Raw genomic sequence first — 18,782 nt, 5'->3', positions numbered from 1 at the left:
TAAACCACATTACGGCCACATGGTTGTTGATTAATGCCTAACCACTCTGAGGAAAGTAGCACAGCGTGTCAGACTGAACTACAAAATGTGCTAATCTCACCTTCAGCAACTACATAGCATGTTTTTTGTTTGGATCCCAAACATACTGTGTTGCCAGTGATTAGAGTTTTTTGCAGGAGTCCATCCCTGCCTTCCCTGGGGCAGAGGATCCTTAGACCAATGCAGCTCACCCTGTGGCTGCTGAGCAGTTTTGCAGCCCAAAACCTCAGTGGTGCAGTAAGGTCCTTTCTGAGCCTGCATAGGGAGTTTCTGACACAGAAATGAAGGTCTTAGTGGTCAACAGTACTGTGTGGGGCTGAAGGAAGACCAAGCATTGCTCAAAAGGTCAAGCTCTAAGCAAGCAAAAAAAGCCAACGAAACCCACAAAAAACTGCTTGTTACTACTGAGATCGATGATGCACCTTCCTGTCCTCTGCCTGATGTCTTCCTGTCCTCAAGGCTCCTTCAATCTAAAGCAAAGAGCATCCATCTAACTGGGTTCTGTCAGCATAAGGTGGAGAAGGGTTCATTAAAAAAAGTCACTTTTGAAACTGTTGCTCTGTTCAAGTCTGTTATTGCTATGTGTATTCAATTTGATACTATTATTTATCAGTATTGCTCCTGCCTAGTGATGAGAACTGGCCATATTTTGTTAGAAAACTCATGACATAATGGCTGACTTGATGGTGACAGGGAAGATGCCTTGACTTTCTGATGGAAGACTAAGAGTTTGTTTTACTCATGTCAACATGAATGCTCAGGTACTTTACATAGCAAGTCTTCAGCATGTGGGAAAAGATATTGGCTTCACGAGGAGGTATTTTGAAATGTTGTTTCAAGATAACCTTGGGAACGGCACTATTTAAAGTGCTTCCCAGACTGGAGAATCCCATGGGTTCTCAAAAAAATTTTGATCTCAAGAATTAATTATGGGTTTATCTCAGCATCTCAGTCTGGTTGTCTTTAGTGTCCTGCTGCTGTCCTAGGCCTTCATCAGTCATCTTGTCCAAATGAGACCTGCTCATGGTCCGAGTCCCTCTTAAAACTTATGTTACTGTACTGGACTTGTTGTTGCCTGTTCTTTAATGATGACTAAATCATGTCTGGTTCTGAGGAAATCACAAAGGTGAGAGGGAAGAGTGGATTAAAATGCCGAGCTGAGACTTAAAGCCAGAACTGAAACCAGATTTTTCCTTAGATTCAGTGCTGATCCAAATAATCTGAGCAGATAGCTCAGTTTCTTAGCTTTGTTGTGGAGTTAGGGCTTTTGACCCATTGTCTGATGGAAAACAAGGTGATCATGGGCTGTGCTGCAGACAAGCAGCACAAGTGGCTGTGGTGGTTGCTTCCTGACTGACAAGAGTCAGATACAGAAACATGGTCAAAGAGGAATTAAACTAAAAAAATCTTTGAGCTCCAGTACTCATTGTTGTGTAAATAATGCTCCTCTGTCCAGTAAATAATCTGAAAATTGATGGAAGTCTCAAATGCTGGAGACCTTATATTCAGTGTCCATACTGTGCATTAACAAGCTTAAGAGTGGAGGTGGTAAATATCTGAAGCTGGAAGATGTTCCTGTGAGCAGTTATGTAATCTTTTGCAGCTTTTGATCTGAAAGGAGACTTCAGTTTATTTTAGTAGAAGTAACCTGTAGAGAGGTCATGCCTTAGTTTTGAAAAACACATGGCTGTGTTATTTTTTTCCCTCAACTCAAAAACGATGTTGAATTTGTATTTGTGGTGTGGATGTGGTTTACTTAATAGATGTGGTGTGGTATACTTAGCCTATAGCTCTTTGACAAATTCATACTATCTAGATAAAATTACTCTAGTTCAAAGGAGGAGCTTTATAAAATACAGTACTCCTATGTTGGCTAGTCATACTCATGAACTACTATGCCAATCAGTAATCACTTTGAACATCATGTTTTAATTCTGTTCGTATAAGAAGCTTGTAAAGGAACTGGAGCTTCAACACTGTTCTAGGTGAGCTGTTGATTTGGATGTGGAAATGGCTGTCTTGGTCAGTGTAGCTCTCCTTGTGTGCCGGGATTGTAGTGGATCCATTGTAAAGAGTGCATGTAGCAACTGACGTAATTACTCTGCACTGCAATATCCTGAGACAATTACAGACTTTACAGGTCCTTTATATAAATGTATCCTGTTCTGTGCAGTCTTTGAAGAGGAAACTCTATCAGGCCAATGTATTGATGAGCCATTTGTCTCTGAAGTGTAGCTCACCATGATCCCCCACCAGTCACTACTTCATGGCCAGGTCTGGTTCTAATGGCATCTGTTTTGTGGAGGAACAAACTGTCAGGTTGGTCCGTTCATGCCCTCAACACCATGGGCACAGAACAGATGTGGTTCTCATGGCTGACCTCAGGCCTGCAACTCTGGAACTGGTTGTAGCTTTCAGAGTTAGCATTTTCATGAGATATGGATTAAAATAGCAAAACCTTTCCTCATTGTAGTGCTGAAAGGCTGTCAATTCTCTGTCCGACGTTTGAATGTGTTACTTTTTGCAGGGTAGGCTGTAAAAGTAAAGCCTGTATGGGATATAATTATATTCATTAGCTTAAACCACACACATAAGTGAAGCTCTGTTTAGTATGTCTTTGTACTTCCACAGAGTTCGAGTCTGAATTGCCTTTACAGAGGGAAGACTATCATGCTTCCAATTTGCTTTACCTGCATAAACAAATACTACTGCAAGCTTGCACCATGAACTTAAACTCAGCACAGTATGTATGTGTTTAACAAGGCAGTCTTGTGTATAGTGGAAGAAGCAGCCTTCAAGCTTTGTTTGAAATGGAATGTATTTGGAACTGTCTTTCATTTGGGGGGCAACAGGAAGTAAACTTGATGAATAAACAGCAATGTACTTTCAGACAACCTATTGCTAGCCAGTGACAGTTGAGACCTGGTCTTTGCTGTGTACTGCAACATCTTGTTACTGGAAATCAAATTAAGAAGAGTTCTTGAGTCATGGCATCTTACATACTAATTTCAGTCTAAGTTAAGAACACTTGCCTGGAACAATGGTCTCTGAGAGCACTGTTGTAATAAAACCAAAGAAATACATCCTTGTTTTTAATGTGCTTGCCAAGGGGGCTTACATATTCCTAATGTATTTCTCTTCCCAATATAGATCTGTCTGGTTTGCAGGAAGGCTTAACCTATTTTCATGGACGCAGACTGGGTGGTGATTTAGTTGGATTTTTTTTTCCACTGAAACAGTAATTTTAAAAGGATCAAATACTAGCCTGTAAAAGGCAAACGGTATTCTAAGCTAAAAGTTTAAACTAGAAGTTATTAAATGTAAATTTGCTTATTGAAATCCTCATTTTAACATTTAAAGATTTCAGATTTAAAGACCTGCAAGAGTACTTTAACTAGAGATGTTTAGAATTTAATATCACTTTTTCCTGAAGTTCTTGTAGGTAATACAAAGACTCTGTTTGCCCTCTGTACTACTAATAAGCAAAAAGATAAAGATGGAAGTATAGTACTGAGGTTCTAAAGATAGTAGCAGATAGTAAGAAACTGAAACATTCCTTTATAGGACTGGGTCTCTTTATTCTTTTTGGCAATTCTTTATTTAACCTGTTAACTTTCACAGTTTTAACATGACAGCTGTGAGTCAGTTCATCTTGATGTTAAGAAACAAAATACTAAAGCAGTGAAAATGCTTGGATTTGGTGTTCTAATGTTTGCATTTCTAGAAACAAGTATCTTTCCTACTAACTGCAGTGGAAAATTCCAGTAAAACTGTTTTTAAATTGGTGTCTCCAGAGTAGCTGTGTTCAGTGTTGTACAGTGTGTATCATCATTAAATATTTAAAACTGTAGGCTTTCTGGCTGCTTCTTGACTTGTATTGTATTTAATGGTTTTGACATTGAATAACCTTAACGTTTATTAAATATTCACCTGTTGAAGTAGCTGTGAAGTAATATTTTAGTGCAGCTATTAATTCAGTGCATGTGTATATTGTTTGAAAAGACTGAGTCTAGAACTATCAGCAAATAATTACTGAATGAGCAAACTGACAGGATACAGGCAGGGAGATGAACTTGGAGAGTCTCTGCTTTAAATCTGTATCATAAGTGAAATAGATGGACTTTGAAATGAATAGTGAATAGAAACTGTATATCCCATAGTCCAGGCAAGCTTCTTTTTCATGGGAATTAGTTCCCTTATACCAGTAACATTTTATGGTGTCCTTGTTTTTCTCTAGTGATTCTGGCTTGCAGTAATCACAGATAACTAGTAATGTTTTGCCAAATAAAGTCAAACTTCAGTGACATTGAGTTTCTGAAGTTCTGTATTTCTTTCAGATCTCTTGCCTGTCCAGAACTCCTGGTACTTAGCGAGATGGCTAGAGTTTGAATATTGGTAATGAAGTACTTATTTCTGTTTGTACGCTATTCCTGTGACTAATCTGCCCAGATTCCAGAATACATCATCAAGATACAGGAGTAGTCCCTGGGATACTTTCCATGTAGGATGATCTGTGATCAGTGTGTGTTCTTCAATGTGAAAAATACCTTGTAAACAAACTTGAAGAATTCGAAAGGAATCACACTCAAACTGAACTTGTAATGGTAGTATTCACTGGTTAGCACCTACTGCTTTTGTTTAGTTGCGTTCTTTAAATTGCATTTGGTATAGGCTTTGACTGCTGTGTCACATTCTGTTCCAAATAGCTTTACCAGCTAGGACATGAGCAATAGACATCACTGAATCCACTGTCACCGTGAAAGAATTAGAGAGAGAATTCAAAGAATTTCCTTAAGATCTGTTACGTATTGTTGCAGAATCACAGAATGGCTGAGGTTGGAGGCACCTCTGGAGAGCTCTAGTCCAACCCCCTACTCAGAGCAGGTTCACCATAACCGTGTTGCTCAGGCCTGTGTGCAGTTTGATTTTGAACATCTCCAGGGTTAGAGTCTACAATCTGAGTAACTTCTTCCAATTCTTGACCACCCTTTACCGTGAAAAGGTGTTTTTCTTATGGAATGAAATCTATATGGAATTTCCAGATGAACTTTTCTGTGTTTCAGTTTGTGCCCATTGCCTCTTGTCCTATTTCTTGATGCTACAGAAGAAAGTCTGGCTCCATCTTCTTTATTCCCTTCACCAGATTTTTATGGTAGAGATCCTGCTGAGCTGCCTTTTCTCCAGACTGAGTAATCCCTTCTCTCTCAGCCTTTCCTTGCGTCAGAGATGCTTCAGTCCTTTAATCACTTTTGTGGCCCTTCACTGGGCTCACTCTAGTTGTGAATATCTGTCTTGCACTGGAGAGCCCAGAGCTGGAGACAGCACCCTAGAATGTGCTGTCTCACCAGTGCTGAATAAAGAGAAAGGCTCACCTCCCTTGACCTCCTGGTAATGCTTCTACTAATGCAGTCCAGGTCGCTGTTGGCCATCTTTGTCACAAGGGTACATTCTGCTCGCTCCTGATCAGCTTGGTGTCTTCCGGACTCCCAAGATTCTCTGCTAAGTTGCTTTCCAGACAGTTAGCTCCCAGCATGTACTGGTACGTGGGATTATTCCTCCCTTCTGCTTTTCCTGTTGTTGAACTTCTACGAGGTTCCTGTTTGCCTGGTTTTCCAGTCTGTTGAAGTCCCTCTGGATGGCAGTACAACCCTCTGGCCTATCAGCCAGTCCTCCAAGTTTTGTATCATCTGTGAAGTTTCTGAGGGTACACTCTGCCCTATTGTGCAGATGATTGGTGAAGGTGCTAACCAGTTTTGGATCCAGGATCAGTGGAGGCCAGTGGGTAGTTTCCGACTGGACTTCATGCCACTGATCGTAGCTCACTGAGCCTGGCAGTTCAGCTAGCTTTCAGTCTACGTTGCTGTCCCACTTAACTGATACGTACTTAATACTTATCTAGTATGTACTTATGTACTCATAGGTGTACTTAATGTGTTCTTTGTGAGGGTATTATGGGAGAGAGTGTGAAGTCTTACTAAAGCTGAGATAAACAACATCCACTGTTCTCCCCTTGTCCACCAAAGTAGTCATATCATTGTAGAAAACTACTAGGTTGGTCAGATATGATTTCTCCTTTATAAATCTGTGCTGACTACTTTGGTCACCTTAGTCATTCATTAGACTGGAGGGGATTTTCATGATTAGTTGCTTGATCACTTTCCCAGGGATTGCCTTGAGATTGACTGGCCAGTAGTTCCCCAGAGAGCAAGAGAGTTTCTTGGCACTATTGAAGATGGGTGATACTTGCTTTCTCCCACTCCTCAGAAATGTCTCCTGTTCCCCATGACCTTTCAAAGACAACCAAGAGTTGCCTTGCAATGACATCCGTCAGCTCCCTCAGCACTTGTGGGTACAGCTTTTCAGGCCCCATAGACTTTTGTCTAATTTAAATATTCTTCAGTGTGATCCTCTTCCACTGAGGGTAAGTATTCCTTGTTCCAGACTTTCTACTCTCTTGTGGGCCTGGGATCCCTGAAGGTAAATTTTACTGGTGAAGACTGATGCAAGGAAAGTACTAAGTATACAGTTATCTTCTATGTCCCTGGTTAGCAGTTTCCCTGTCTTGTTCAGCAGTGGGTCCATGTTATCCCCAGTCTTCCTCTTGCTGCCAATATATTTGTACAGGTCTTTTTTGTTGCCCTTCAGATCTCTCACCAAATTCAAATCCAGGTGGGCTTTAGCTTTCCTAACCTCATCTGTGCATAATTGGACACCGTTTATATATTCCTGCTTTCATATCCTGTCCACTTTGGTTTTATGTTGGAGTATAATCCTTTTTTCATCCACACAGGCCACTGGTCACCTTTTCTTGATTTCCTGATTGCTAGGATGGACATTTGTCTTGAAGGTGATCCTTCAGTCACTGGAGGTGGTTAGCAGGGATATCAACGTGGTTTCCAGACCTATAAAGCTGTTCTAGCAGCTAACTTTCTAAGAACAGTGATACCCATGCCTGTGCTGCTGGGCCATGGTAATCACCAGGGGGGTCCATCAGGGTGATGTATGGGTAAGAAGGGAGAATTTTAATTACATTTTCAGCTCTACTGAACTTCAACTGTGGATCAGGCAAATCTTGTGAATTAGTTAACTTGCTTCTAGCCTACTTTTAGTATCACTGACGAGGAGGGAAAGAAGTTTTAGGTATTAAACATTGCCTCACAGGTCACTTATTTGCCTTAAGATTTTTTTCTTTGCTTTTTGTGTGTGTGTCCTCTCTTCATAAAGAACACATTCTGCTTACATTGTGTTCAGTTTTATTCTATCTAATGTGTTGAATTAGAATGATTTTGACAATTAGCCGTGGACAGCTGGATGGAAGGTCCAATTGCTGCATTAGATTGCTTAGAAAATGAGTTTTTTAATCTATCAACATCTATAGAACTACTTCTAGAGCAAAGTCTAGATAGTTTGAAGACTGGGAAAGAAGTGGCACCATAAAGTATGGCTTAAGGGTTTTGGCAGGCCTTTGGTATCGTCTGTTCATACAGACTTCTTCTAGCCTGTTTGAAAAGAGTTTGAGAGAGACAGATAAAATTGAGATGTGCTGCTGATACGTGCAGCTATACATCTATCTTAATCTGGTTTATCTGTAAGTAGAGCCTGTCCTCTTCTGCTTCCATTGATGTGAAACTTTCCATTAATAACAGTTCATTGTGTTCAGCTACAAAATGGACTTTGCTGTTGTGCCGTCCTACCATAGAGAGTTAAATTTGGGGATGGAAGTGTTCCTTTTGAAACCAAACATTTACTTAGCTCTTCAGAACTACTTGGTTTTGGTGATTAAGGATTTTATTGTGTCTGGTCCCCAAGGCAGTCTGTCTCCATTCTCTGGCCTTGAGTCTCCTTGAGGTCATTGTGCCATGGAGCTTTATTTCTTAAAGAAGCTCATAGCCAAACGGGAAGTTGAGCAAGTTCTTTCATTCTTTAACTGTTGTATTTTTTTCTGCCTCTTGGGTAGCCATCGCTGTCCTGCTTCTTTGGCTGAATGCAGGGAAGCTTTAATCTCTGTATTCCCGTCTTATTCTGGTGTAGCTTACCTCTCAGACTCTCTGTGCACCTGGGAATATCATAGGTGTATACTTTTGCCTGTAGAAAAGTGTGAAAATGACTCAAGATCTAGAAACTGTTATTTCAAATATGGGTATATGTAGTTTAAGGGTTGAATATACAGAGTAAAAAAAGAATTTAGTTTCAAACACAACTTGGAAGTATTGAGCTTTGGCTGCACAGCTGTATAATGGTAGCAGATTTACCACTTGAAGGAAGGAAAAAAAACCCAAAACACGTTTTTACAAAACTTCAGTGTTAAACTCTTGGCACAGAACTGGCCAAAATGATCTTTTGGATCTTCCAATGCAGCTAGTAGCTGAAGTCAGTCCCCTTCTCTTTGTCTGACTTGTGAGACCATGCTTTCTCCACATCTTTATTTCTGTAGTTCTGCTTGTACTCGTCCTTGACTTTGCAAATACTCATCTGAAGAAAGGGCATGATTGGTTAAACAAAACCAGGAAAATGATAGAACAGTAGGGTCTCTCGTTTCTTCCTCCGAAAGAGCTAATGTTGCTGATGAGATTTGGACTTGAATATTCAATCTACTCTAGCAAGTTCTAAGAAACCAGAATTATGTATTTGTCTTTCCTGAAGAACCTGTTAAGTTTCTCAACTACCTTGTGAAAAGCTCTTGGGAATCAAGTATTGTGTCACATGCAGGAACATGACTGCTGTTCATTGTAACATCTATCATCTAGTGTCTTGTTTCCAGTAGTTTTCAAGATTCCATCATTGCTGTAATTTAAAGTGGTACTGCATAGTATATGGATAAATTACTCACAATGCTGCAAAACGGCCATAATCACTCTTTACGACTACAATTCTGGTAATTAGAGAGGCTCCTTTGGTGGTTTACAGGCACTAAAGTCTTGGACACTCCTGCTATGTGAATCTGACTCTAACTAATAGCTGATGGTGTCATCTAGGGATAATCCTATGTTGACTTCCTTAAATGGCAAGAATCAAGTCAAAATAGAAAATCTAATCTATCAATTCCCAGCTAGTTTGCAAAATGAACTAGTACTTTCTTTTCATACTGTGTCATGAAAAAATTAAGAGATACCACGTTTTTAAAGAAAAAAAAAATCTGTGCAGAGCCACGTGGCAGATTCCAGCTCTGACTGGATGTCAGGTATTTTTTGTGTTTGGGGTCTTTCTTTGGTTGTTTTCTTTTTTTTTTTACACTTAGTGTCATAGACACTGAATCCATTTTTACCACAGGGTCTGGGGCTTTGTACATGGCACCTTGATGGTGGTAAACTTCATGAGCTCTTCTGTGAACAGTTCCCCAGTCATATTTCTACTAATACAAAAAAAAAATGAAGGGACGTGTAGAATAAAGAGGACTAGGTAATTTTTAGTTCAGTGGGCCCAGCTCAACTGTTCTTCAGTGTGGCTTTACTAGAGTGGAAAGAAACTGTATAGAAACTGGGAAACTGTCATTCCTGCTGTAAAACTGGACAGCGGCAGCTTTTCAATTATGATTAAATTGGCATATTTTCACCAAAAAAAAGTTAATTAGGAGAAAAGGCTGAGGTTATTCCCAGCTGCCTGTGTGGGAGATCAGAAGACAAGCACTTTGAACACAAGTCTTTAGCTTCTATGTGGCTCTTGTGTTAAAAAAGCAAGGCACTGTGGCTCAGAGCTCTGTGTTGTATAGTGTATTATCCTGGACAGCTCCAAGTTTTTTGTGGATCAGCCCTGTTCAGCCAACTTTGGAAGACACGTTGCACAGAGCTTCTAGGTAGAACGTGGAATGATCACAGCAGTGTTCACGATACTCCTTGTTTAGTCTTCAGGGTGCTCCATCTCAATTGTCTTTTTTGTTTTACTTCCACAGGACTCTTAAGAGTCTGATGATCTGCATGGAAATAAGACAGGGGAAGGATTTGAAAATAAATGTCAAAGGGTTAGGCAAAAAATACATTCAGAGAGTTAAGTTCCAGCTGCCCAGATTTGGCTGATCCTGCATTGCAGGGAGGACAGGAAAGGAGATAAATCTGAATTCTTCTTGCCTTTATATTTTGTATGGTGAAAACCCCAAATAAATTACTTTGTCCTGTCCTGTTCCCCAAGCATGGATATTATTTTCTAATCTTTTCTGTAATAAGGATAAACCACTTGTACAGGCTTCAGTGAGAGTTACTGAACTCTTCAACAAGCTGTTTTTGTAATGTATCTAGGAGTTGAACAACCTGATTAACTATCTTAGTATATCTGATTGACACTTTGAGGCAGCAGGTAAAATCTTCTGTCCAAAAGGACCTGAGAAGCTCACGGTTATTTGGTCGTAAGACCTCTGTGTTGCAGAAATCGGCAATCTGTTGAACAGCTGAAATGCAAGTTGCATTCCTACTTCTCCTGTTCATTCTCAGGTCTATAAAAGTGATATAGCGGAGTTTATCTTGACCTCCTGAATGATTGTGTGTCATTTGATAGCAAGCTCAACACATGTACAAAGGACAGAGCACTTGAAAAACACTTGCAGACCTCTAAGTGCTTTGAGCTCTCTTTCTGTGTTTTTGACCCAGATGTCAAAGTGAAATCTTTATCCTTTGTATTTTTTAATGCTTTTTAATGGTATTTAAAAGGAGAACATTCTTGAATCTTCTTAACTTTATCTTTTTAATCTTATAGCAAGCTAACTGAGAACACTTTTTCCTCCACCACAGCTCGCTGGAGTGTGTACCTAGCTTTTGTCCTTTATTTGAAAGTACTCCTTAAATTATAATTTATATGTGAGTTCATGTAGTTAGCTGCTTCTGGGTGGTCTATGTTGCATTTTTGCAGTGTTTCACAGAAGCCAGCACCAAAAAAAAACAAAAAACGCTTAACTGGCTTTGCAAGGTAATTTTTCTGGCTGCCTTTAAACATTTCAGTATCTCAGAACAAGTGACACTTATTGCCAGTTTTTAAAATGCTTGATTTCTGATTTTTTTTTACTTTCTTTTTCTAAAGGTTTCCTACGCACGACCAAGTTCAGCTTCTATTAGAGATGCAAATTTGTATGTTAGTGGACTTCCAAAAACAATGACCCAGAAAGAACTGGAACAGCTCTTTTCCCAATACGGACGCATTATTACTTCTCGTATTCTGGTTGACCAAGTCACTGGTAAGTACGCAGTTTTGCACTTCCTCTCATTTTGGACTGGCAGTTTAAGAAATACTTCACCTTTCAGTACAATAGTCTTGTCTCTAGAATGTATGAAAGGTGTATGTAGGCCAGAAAATGCAATTTTCTGCTGGAATTGTTCATAAATATGCATGGACAAAAATAGATTGTGGCTTGTACTGAGCCAGCTTGAGTCATTCCCACCCTGAAGGTGCAGGTTTGAAGCCTGTTTCATGGCTTGTAATAAATTTACAGCTACTGTAATCTTCCTTTCCAAGCTACTATGTGAAAATAGTCCCTATGCACCTTATGGAATGCTATTAAACACTTTTTTATAAAAATAAAATGTGATGCAGAAATGCACAGCTGGTTCTCTGAGGCTAGGATTACAAAGACCCAGAGTGGTAATTGCTGTTAAGACTATTTTCAAGGTTGCCTCATTAACTTTGGGAACACTGAAGAACATGAACTTTGAGTTCCTCAGGAGCAGGTAGGTTCTGTGTTTGGCAGTGCCTTAAAGAACTAACCTCTAGCAGGTTAGTTGCATTGTTACAGTATGTATCTTAACCGGTGAGTGGATGTCAGTGACACTCTGTTGTTGCTCTTCAAACTTGGACAATAATGCATGTGTTTTTCCTGGCTCAAGTGGCTGATCTTGAGGAACTTTATAATTCGCTGCCTCACCTTCTTCCAGTGAGCCTGTTCCAAAAATAAGCAATCAAATGAAATGCCAAGTACGTGACAGAAGTATTGAGTGTGCAAAGCAAAATACAAAGAAGCAGGGCTCTCCAAATTCTCATCTTCCAAAAAACTGGGGGTGCAGGGCGGAAGAATTAATTTACTCGCCTAATTATTCCCTAAATAATAAACTAGCTTGGATTTTTTTTCTATTATAGCTGTACCCTTTAAAAGTTGCATGTCATCGTGGGTTACAAACAGCTTTCAGTGGTAGGAGGTCATAAAGCTTTCAAATGGCCTTTACTTTAAAAGGTTTGTGCATGCTATTGTTTGATACTTGACTGACCTGTAGAGGACCTTGTATGTACTCCTTTGCACTTCTGTTATATTAACAGAAATCTCAATATTGACACAATACTCAGAGTGTTTTAGTAGTGTGAGTTGGTGACAGTGCAGAGATGCAGGGAAAGGAAAGCTAAAGGCCAAATAGTGACTTGAAGAAGCAGCAGTGTTGTGGGTCAGATTTCCAGTCTTTGTGCAATAAATAGCTGTTTGCAGTATGTTCCTATATATTCGTGCATAGAAGTGGTGGGATTTGACAAATGGGCCAAGTAAGTATGTGTAATTAAACTTTTAAATGTGTACTGTAATTCTAAGTACTCATAAATCCTCGTGTGTGACAGTGGTTCTCTGGCATAGACTGTTGTTCATGTTTAAGCTTTCTTCTCTCCTTTTTCTCAGTGGTTTGGAAGAGATAGACTCAAAACGGTATGAATAATAAGGTTTTGACACAAACTGACAGATGTAAAATGCAAAGTTGAAACTGTGACATTTGCCTCTTTAAAGCTTTCTTACGCCTGCTCATTGTCACTTTGATGGTTTAAATTGTCGTTGTTTATGAACAGAATACATTTCTTGTCGTTAATGTCTTTCTCAAGTGAGGACAAGCAGCTAACCTGTCTGTTTATTCACGAGCCAAAATATAAGAGACCTTTAAACAGATTTAGGAATATTGCAACACAGCATGCAGCTAACTCATGTTGGCTGTAGTAGCTTTAATTTTAATTGGTTCAAGTATTGACACTTCACTGTGTTTATATTTAAGCCATAATATAAATTTTGAGGTGTGATGTTCCTAAGACCTTCTGTGAACGCTTGCTGATTACTTTGCATGTTGTCTTTGGCTTTTCTATACCAAGGAAGAATCTATGGCCCAAGGAAAGTTTCCTTCAAAAATAGTACCTACAAAAGTATGGTGGTATGCTGAAATTGAATCTTTCACTTAGAGGTAACCATGGACTGTTAAAACAAGGCCATAATTCCCATTACAATCTAGAACATTCGCTCCTTTCTTTGTCCTCAGCATATTTGCTCCAAAGGGAACTTCAAAGGGTGCTGCAGGAGAGCATAAGCTGTTTCCTGCTGCTAGGGAGCAGATGACTAAGCTGTTTACAGAATTTCTGTGAATTTAGGTACTGTAGAGTAGCATGAACTGAAAAGAGGTTACAGTGCAGCTAGTTCTGGGTTCACTTCCATCCCCACTTCCCCTCAGATTGCTTTGTTTCAGAATTACCCTTTGGCTTACTATGTTTAAGTTCTCCACTGTGTTTTCCCTCAATCTTCCAAGTTTTTTACACTATGTATCTTACATCAGTTAAATTAAAAAAAAAAAAAACAACAAATATTAGAAAAGTCTTAACCAGTTTGAGCAACAGCTCAGTTCTAGTAAGCTCAAAATTCTCATGTGTTCCTAGCAATTGGCTATGAAAATCAACTGTTAACATCAAATATTCCAGTCTCTGAATTAATTATTATGTACTTTCTTCACCCGGTGCAGGAGTATCAAGGGGTGTGGGTTTTATCCGGTTTGACAAGCGAATTGAAGCAGAAGAGGCTATCAAGGGTTTGAATGGCCAGAAACCTCCAGGTGCCACAGAGCCCATCACTGTAAAGTTTGCTAACAATCCAAGCCAAAAAACCAATCAGGCTATCCTTTCCCAGCTGTACCATTCTCCAAACAGAAGGTATCCAGCACCTCTAGCACAGCAGGCTCAACGTTTTCGGTAAGTCAAATACTTACTTAACTTGTGTGCAACTGTGCTGGAAGCCACATGTTCCCGTAGCTTTGTTTCTCTCCATTCTTCCCCTTCCCTCCTTGTCTGATTTCTGTGTGTGAAGAGAACACCTAAAAATGTTGAACTTCGGCTATGGTCCTACAATACAGCTAAAGCAAAAATGCATTCATCCTATTGATAGCATTTCAGTATCTAATAAACCTACTTAATAGAGTTAAACCAAGATGACATCTTTTTCTATGCAGTCACTAAAAAAAAAAAAATCACTCTTTCTTAGATTAATGTTGATTAATGTTCGAGTTGATTCAGTTAACATCAACTTAGGCAATTCAGTTTTCTTTTTTAGCCATATGGCATGCCGTAGCCAACCTCTTCTTCCCTGCCCTCTGGCTTTCATTTTTTCCCCAGTCCATTGTCTAAATCCTGCATGCCACACTGTCTTCTCTTATTACAAACTTTTGCAATGAAGATTCTTCAAATATTTTCTGAATGTTTTTTTGCGGATAAATGTCCCTGTTGTGTTGAAACTACAGCCGTGCGGTTCCCTGGGATATTTAGTGTATTGAAAAGGACAGATAGTGAGAATAAAGTGAAACAAATATTGTTTTATCTACATTCATGAGCACCTCGAATCTTTTTTAGTGATTTTGATCATTTCTTCCCACCTTCTGCCCCTGGGCTATGTGACTGGGATGTGTTAAACAGTAATGCGGTCAAACAGTTTCTGGTTTATTTTTCAAGAAATAAAATCAGATGACAATTTTCTTCAAAAAGAATATACCAAACTTTAAAAGCTCAGCATTGGCTACCCTCACTTTTAGGCCAGATATTCAGAGTGCATGGACTGCACTTCTGACAGAACTTCTGAGTTCTTCTTTTCTTCAGCTTTTCACTGTCATGTGCTGTAAGTGTCTCACAGGTGTGAAGGTCAGCACTGGAGTAGGCTTTCTGCCCTAAGGGAAAAGATAACCAGTTTTATTCATTATTTGGTGGCTTTTTTTATCACTACTTAGGGAATAAAAGGGTTAATTTAAACAGTGTGCTGAATATCGAATAAAAGTAGTCTTGCCATTGTTCCATAGGCAGAGCATAGGGCCAGAAGTTGCACTTACAGGATGGACTGCAGTGCATTATAATCAAATCAGATAAGGGAGCTGTTGTACAGCCTGTGTGTTACAGCATTCAACATATTCTGGCGAGTCTGACCTGCTGACACCTTGAGTTCTTGGGAGTGCACTTGTTCCCAGATGCTTGGCTGTTTTTGGTATTACTAAGGAAATGTATTTTTATGAACACCTGTTTACATTTCACTGGAAGGTGGTTGGGTTTTTTTTCTTAGATCCTAGTGCGAAGTGATGCCTGAAACAACCATAAGATATATTGTGATTTGCTCCACTTAAAAGTATAATGGTAACAAAAAGCACTGAGTAGGGACCAAGTCTGTAGTGAGTATGAGGGAGAGTAAAATCTTTCTCACTTTATTGATGTGGAAGGAAGAACAAGATTGAACCGACTGGTCAAAAGGTAAACTGGGGTTGCAGACAAAACTAGGTGGGTTTTTTTAATATTTTTTTGCGGGAAAGCCTTCAGGCTTCTTTCTCTTCTCGAAAAGAGACAACCTTGCCAAATTTTAAAATTTTATAACCGTCAAGGGAAATTTGTCTTGTTTTTTTCGATCTTTGCTTTGCAGTTGTTGCAGCATTCCAGCTCTGCTGACTACGTAGTTCAGATTGCTCCAGTGCTTTATATCTTGCATGTCTTTCACATGCAAGAAATCTTGGCTGTCGATGTTTGAGACAAGGTTACATGATGCAGTTGCCCTGTCTCAGTTAACAGTTGACAGAGGCCCGAAAGCGGCGTCAGCATAAACTTTAGTAGTAAAGAACAATAGAATCAGTACAATGCTGGCGCTTTTTCTTGCTTAAAAACAAAAATCTTGAGGTGGTCTTTCAAAAACAGCTGTATATAATTGTTCCTCATTTCTGGGGGATGTGTAACTTAAAGCATCTTCAGAATTTGTCCAGTGAATGTCCCAGAGAATTTTTCCAGAATATTTTTAAGTTGTCCAGGCAACTGATGAAAACAGTTACGGTGATACCATTACTGTATGAAGTCCTCAACTGACTAACTCCATTAGAACCTGTAAGTGATGATGTTTCTGGAACTCTTCACCTTCCTCTTCACCCCCAAATGTTAATGACAGTAGACCTCTGTCATCCACACTACTGATAGTAGTCAGGTGTTTTTTAATTTCCTCTTTCCTGCTCTTTTTAGGAGTTCAATGTCTTGCTTTCTTGTCAGTGCATCCTGCAAAAATCCTGCTCGCCGCAGAATCGTAATGCTCTGTAGTTTGAGACCTTTACTTAGCTGCAAACAAAACCAGATATTTTTTCTTCAGTTTTTTTTTTTGCCCAAATGTAGTTACATGATTGTAGCACTTGAATTTAGATTCTGTATACTAGTGTTGGTTCTTAAATCCTATTGCTCGTTAACTGGAGAGAAATCACAGTAAGGCACACATCTGTAAGATAGCTGTAAGCTAAAATCTAAATTAAGTATACCTCTTTTACCTAAGCTCATATTTTGTGGAGTTCTGAAGAGAATCTTAGACAAGACTTTCTATTCACATGTCTAGGCTTTTCCAGGAAGAAACTAGAGCTGCTTCAGAGTAGAAATTTTCTGAGAAGCATGTTAAGGGTCTTCAGGAATAACATTAATAGAATGGGTAGACACTGCATGTTCCAGTTATTGGCTAGGTAATTCCAAAGGGTTTAGAGTTGTGGTGTCATACTACAGTTTAGCATCTTGGGGGAAGGTGAGCGAAGAAATACATGCGGAAAGTTTACAGTCTAGTATATGTGTGTGTGTACGTTGTAAAAACACTTTATTCTGGAAAAAAGTAGGAAAACTAAAAATCTTTTTTGCAGTTCATATTCTAATGTTTGTTGCTGCTCAAAAGCCCCGCGTCTGCCTAGATATTCGTGTCAGCACACTGTCAGAAGCCTCCGTAAAGTCTCCGTCCAAAACAAGTTAGTAATCTGGAAAATTTCACTGAGGTGATCACTGACTGTAACTTTATGCCAACAGTATTTGACTGAGGCTAAACTTGTGGTAGCGGTGCACTTTCTGAACTGCTTATGGTTGTGGATACTACACAAGAACATCTATTTTGTATTCACTGACTTTATCAGTTGTAATAAGGTGCCACAACTCTTTCAGTGGTCGTACTTTAATTTTGCATGAGATTCTGTACAGTACAGGGAACGCGGCAGTAATATACCAGGTTTCCTTAAAGGGTGGAAAAGTCTGAAGACTGAACACTTTGCTAAATGTTTTGCAGGTTGGACAATCTGCTCAACATGGCTTATGGAGTAAAGAGGTAATAAAGGACTATTAGGTTCATAATATCCAAATTATTGTTAAGTATTTTGCATACTCTTTCAGTGAGACTTATGTTGGATTTTTGCATGTTGAGACTTCAGTTGAGGTTGTTCATTTTGGTGCATTGTGTGTGAAAGAGACAAACCTTTTGTAGCAGTTCTGTGGAGTTTGTTTCAAATGACTTACTAATCCTCACTGAGTTTATAGCATGCGCTTTTTTGTTTTACTACATCACTTCATTTCTGACAGACCTAGCATTGTTCCCCCTACTCATACATTATAGGATTCTACATAGTATGTGTGCAGTTAGGGGAGGAAAAAAAATATTGGTGATTTCACCTGAGATTAATCAGGCCAACATGTTCATACTGTGAAAAGCCCTGTATAATTTTCTTTTCTATTTTGAAATTTCTTTACTGGGATATTCTGTGAACAGCTACTTTTATGATTGTTTTGTTTTCCCCCATTCTTTAGTAGATTTCCTCCAATGACCATTGATGGAATGACCAGTTTAGCTGGAATTAATATCCCTGGACATGCAGGAACTGGATGGTGCATTTTTGTGTACAACTTGGCACCTGATGCTGATGAGAGTATCCTCTGGCAAATGTTTGGACCCTTCGGAGCAGTAACCAATGTGAAGGTCATCCGTGACTTCAACACCAACAAGTGCAAAGGCTTTGGATTTGTGACTATGACAAACTATGATGAGGCAGCTATGGCAATAGCCAGCCTGAATGGATACCGCCTTGGGGACAGAGTATTGCAGGTCTCTTTCAAAACAAACAAAACGCACAAAGCCTAACAAGTTATTCTCAGTGCATTAATACATTGAAACTATACAACAAAGGCGATTTACGGGAAGCTTTGTGCGTTAGTAAATGCCTTTGTTGTATGCCAGTGTGGAAATGGGGATAAAATGACTACTTAGCATCCTAAGAATATGTGAGATTTTTTTATTGCTAATATTTGAATTCAAACTTCTTAAATATCTTTTGTGTTTGAATATTGACAAGAGGTACAGGGTTTTTACCTGTCACAATGCATATTCTATTGCCTTCTTTGAAGAAGGTGGACCTTTTAAAATGTTTCAGCTAAGGGAAGAAGTTTTTTCTTTTTACATGACTGCCTTTATCCTATGAGTAAATATTGAGGCTTTGTGTTATACTTTCAGTTTTTGTTATTTCTTGATTTGCCTTGTGTTTAATTTGCATTTCAATGCATTGCTGTTCTGTTGTTCAAGAAAAGTATTTGAGGTTTACATTTTATTTATGAAGTTATGAGCAGTATTTATTTTATAATTATCATTTGGGTTGGGGAATGGGAACACATTATAAAAGCTTATTGTAAGAATACTGGAGAACTTTTCGTAAAGCAGTACCTTGCCAAAGAGATAAGAGCCTCTTTGATGTGGGTTTAAAAAAGCATCTATTTTTATAAAAAAAAAA

At 39.1% G+C, this 18,782-nt stretch overlaps 1 protein-coding gene across 7 annotated transcripts in view; it reads left to right on the top strand.

The window, feature by feature from the left end:
* The window catches only part of ELAVL2 (ELAV like RNA binding protein 2), a 50,236-nt gene extending 32,097 nt beyond the window's left edge, over positions 1-18,139 (top strand). For 2 of the 7 annotated variants that reach the window (XM_009979691.2, XM_086628672.1), the window contains 4 exons: positions 11,047-11,200; positions 13,716-13,941; positions 17,294-17,332; positions 17,809-18,139. In XM_009979691.2, the coding sequence (XP_009977993.1) occupies positions 11,047-11,200; positions 13,716-13,941; positions 17,294-17,332; positions 17,809-18,139 (750 nt within the window). Of the gene's footprint in view, positions 1-11,046; positions 11,201-13,715; positions 13,942-17,293; positions 17,351-17,808 lie in introns of all 7 variants that reach the window. The other 5 variants (XM_086628673.1, XM_009979693.2, XM_086628676.1 and 2 more) reach the window with 4 other exon arrangements.
* Positions 18,140-18,782: the final 643 nt, after the last annotated feature.

The sequence above is a fragment of the Tauraco erythrolophus genome, chromosome Z (genome assembly GCF_009769465.1).
Source record: "Tauraco erythrolophus isolate bTauEry1 chromosome Z, bTauEry1.pri, whole genome shotgun sequence".
Taxonomy (NCBI): Eukaryota; Metazoa; Chordata; class Aves; order Musophagiformes; family Musophagidae; genus Tauraco; species Tauraco erythrolophus.
The sequence above is the reverse complement of the archived record's forward strand: the minus strand, read 5'-3'. Positions and strand labels throughout refer to the sequence as shown.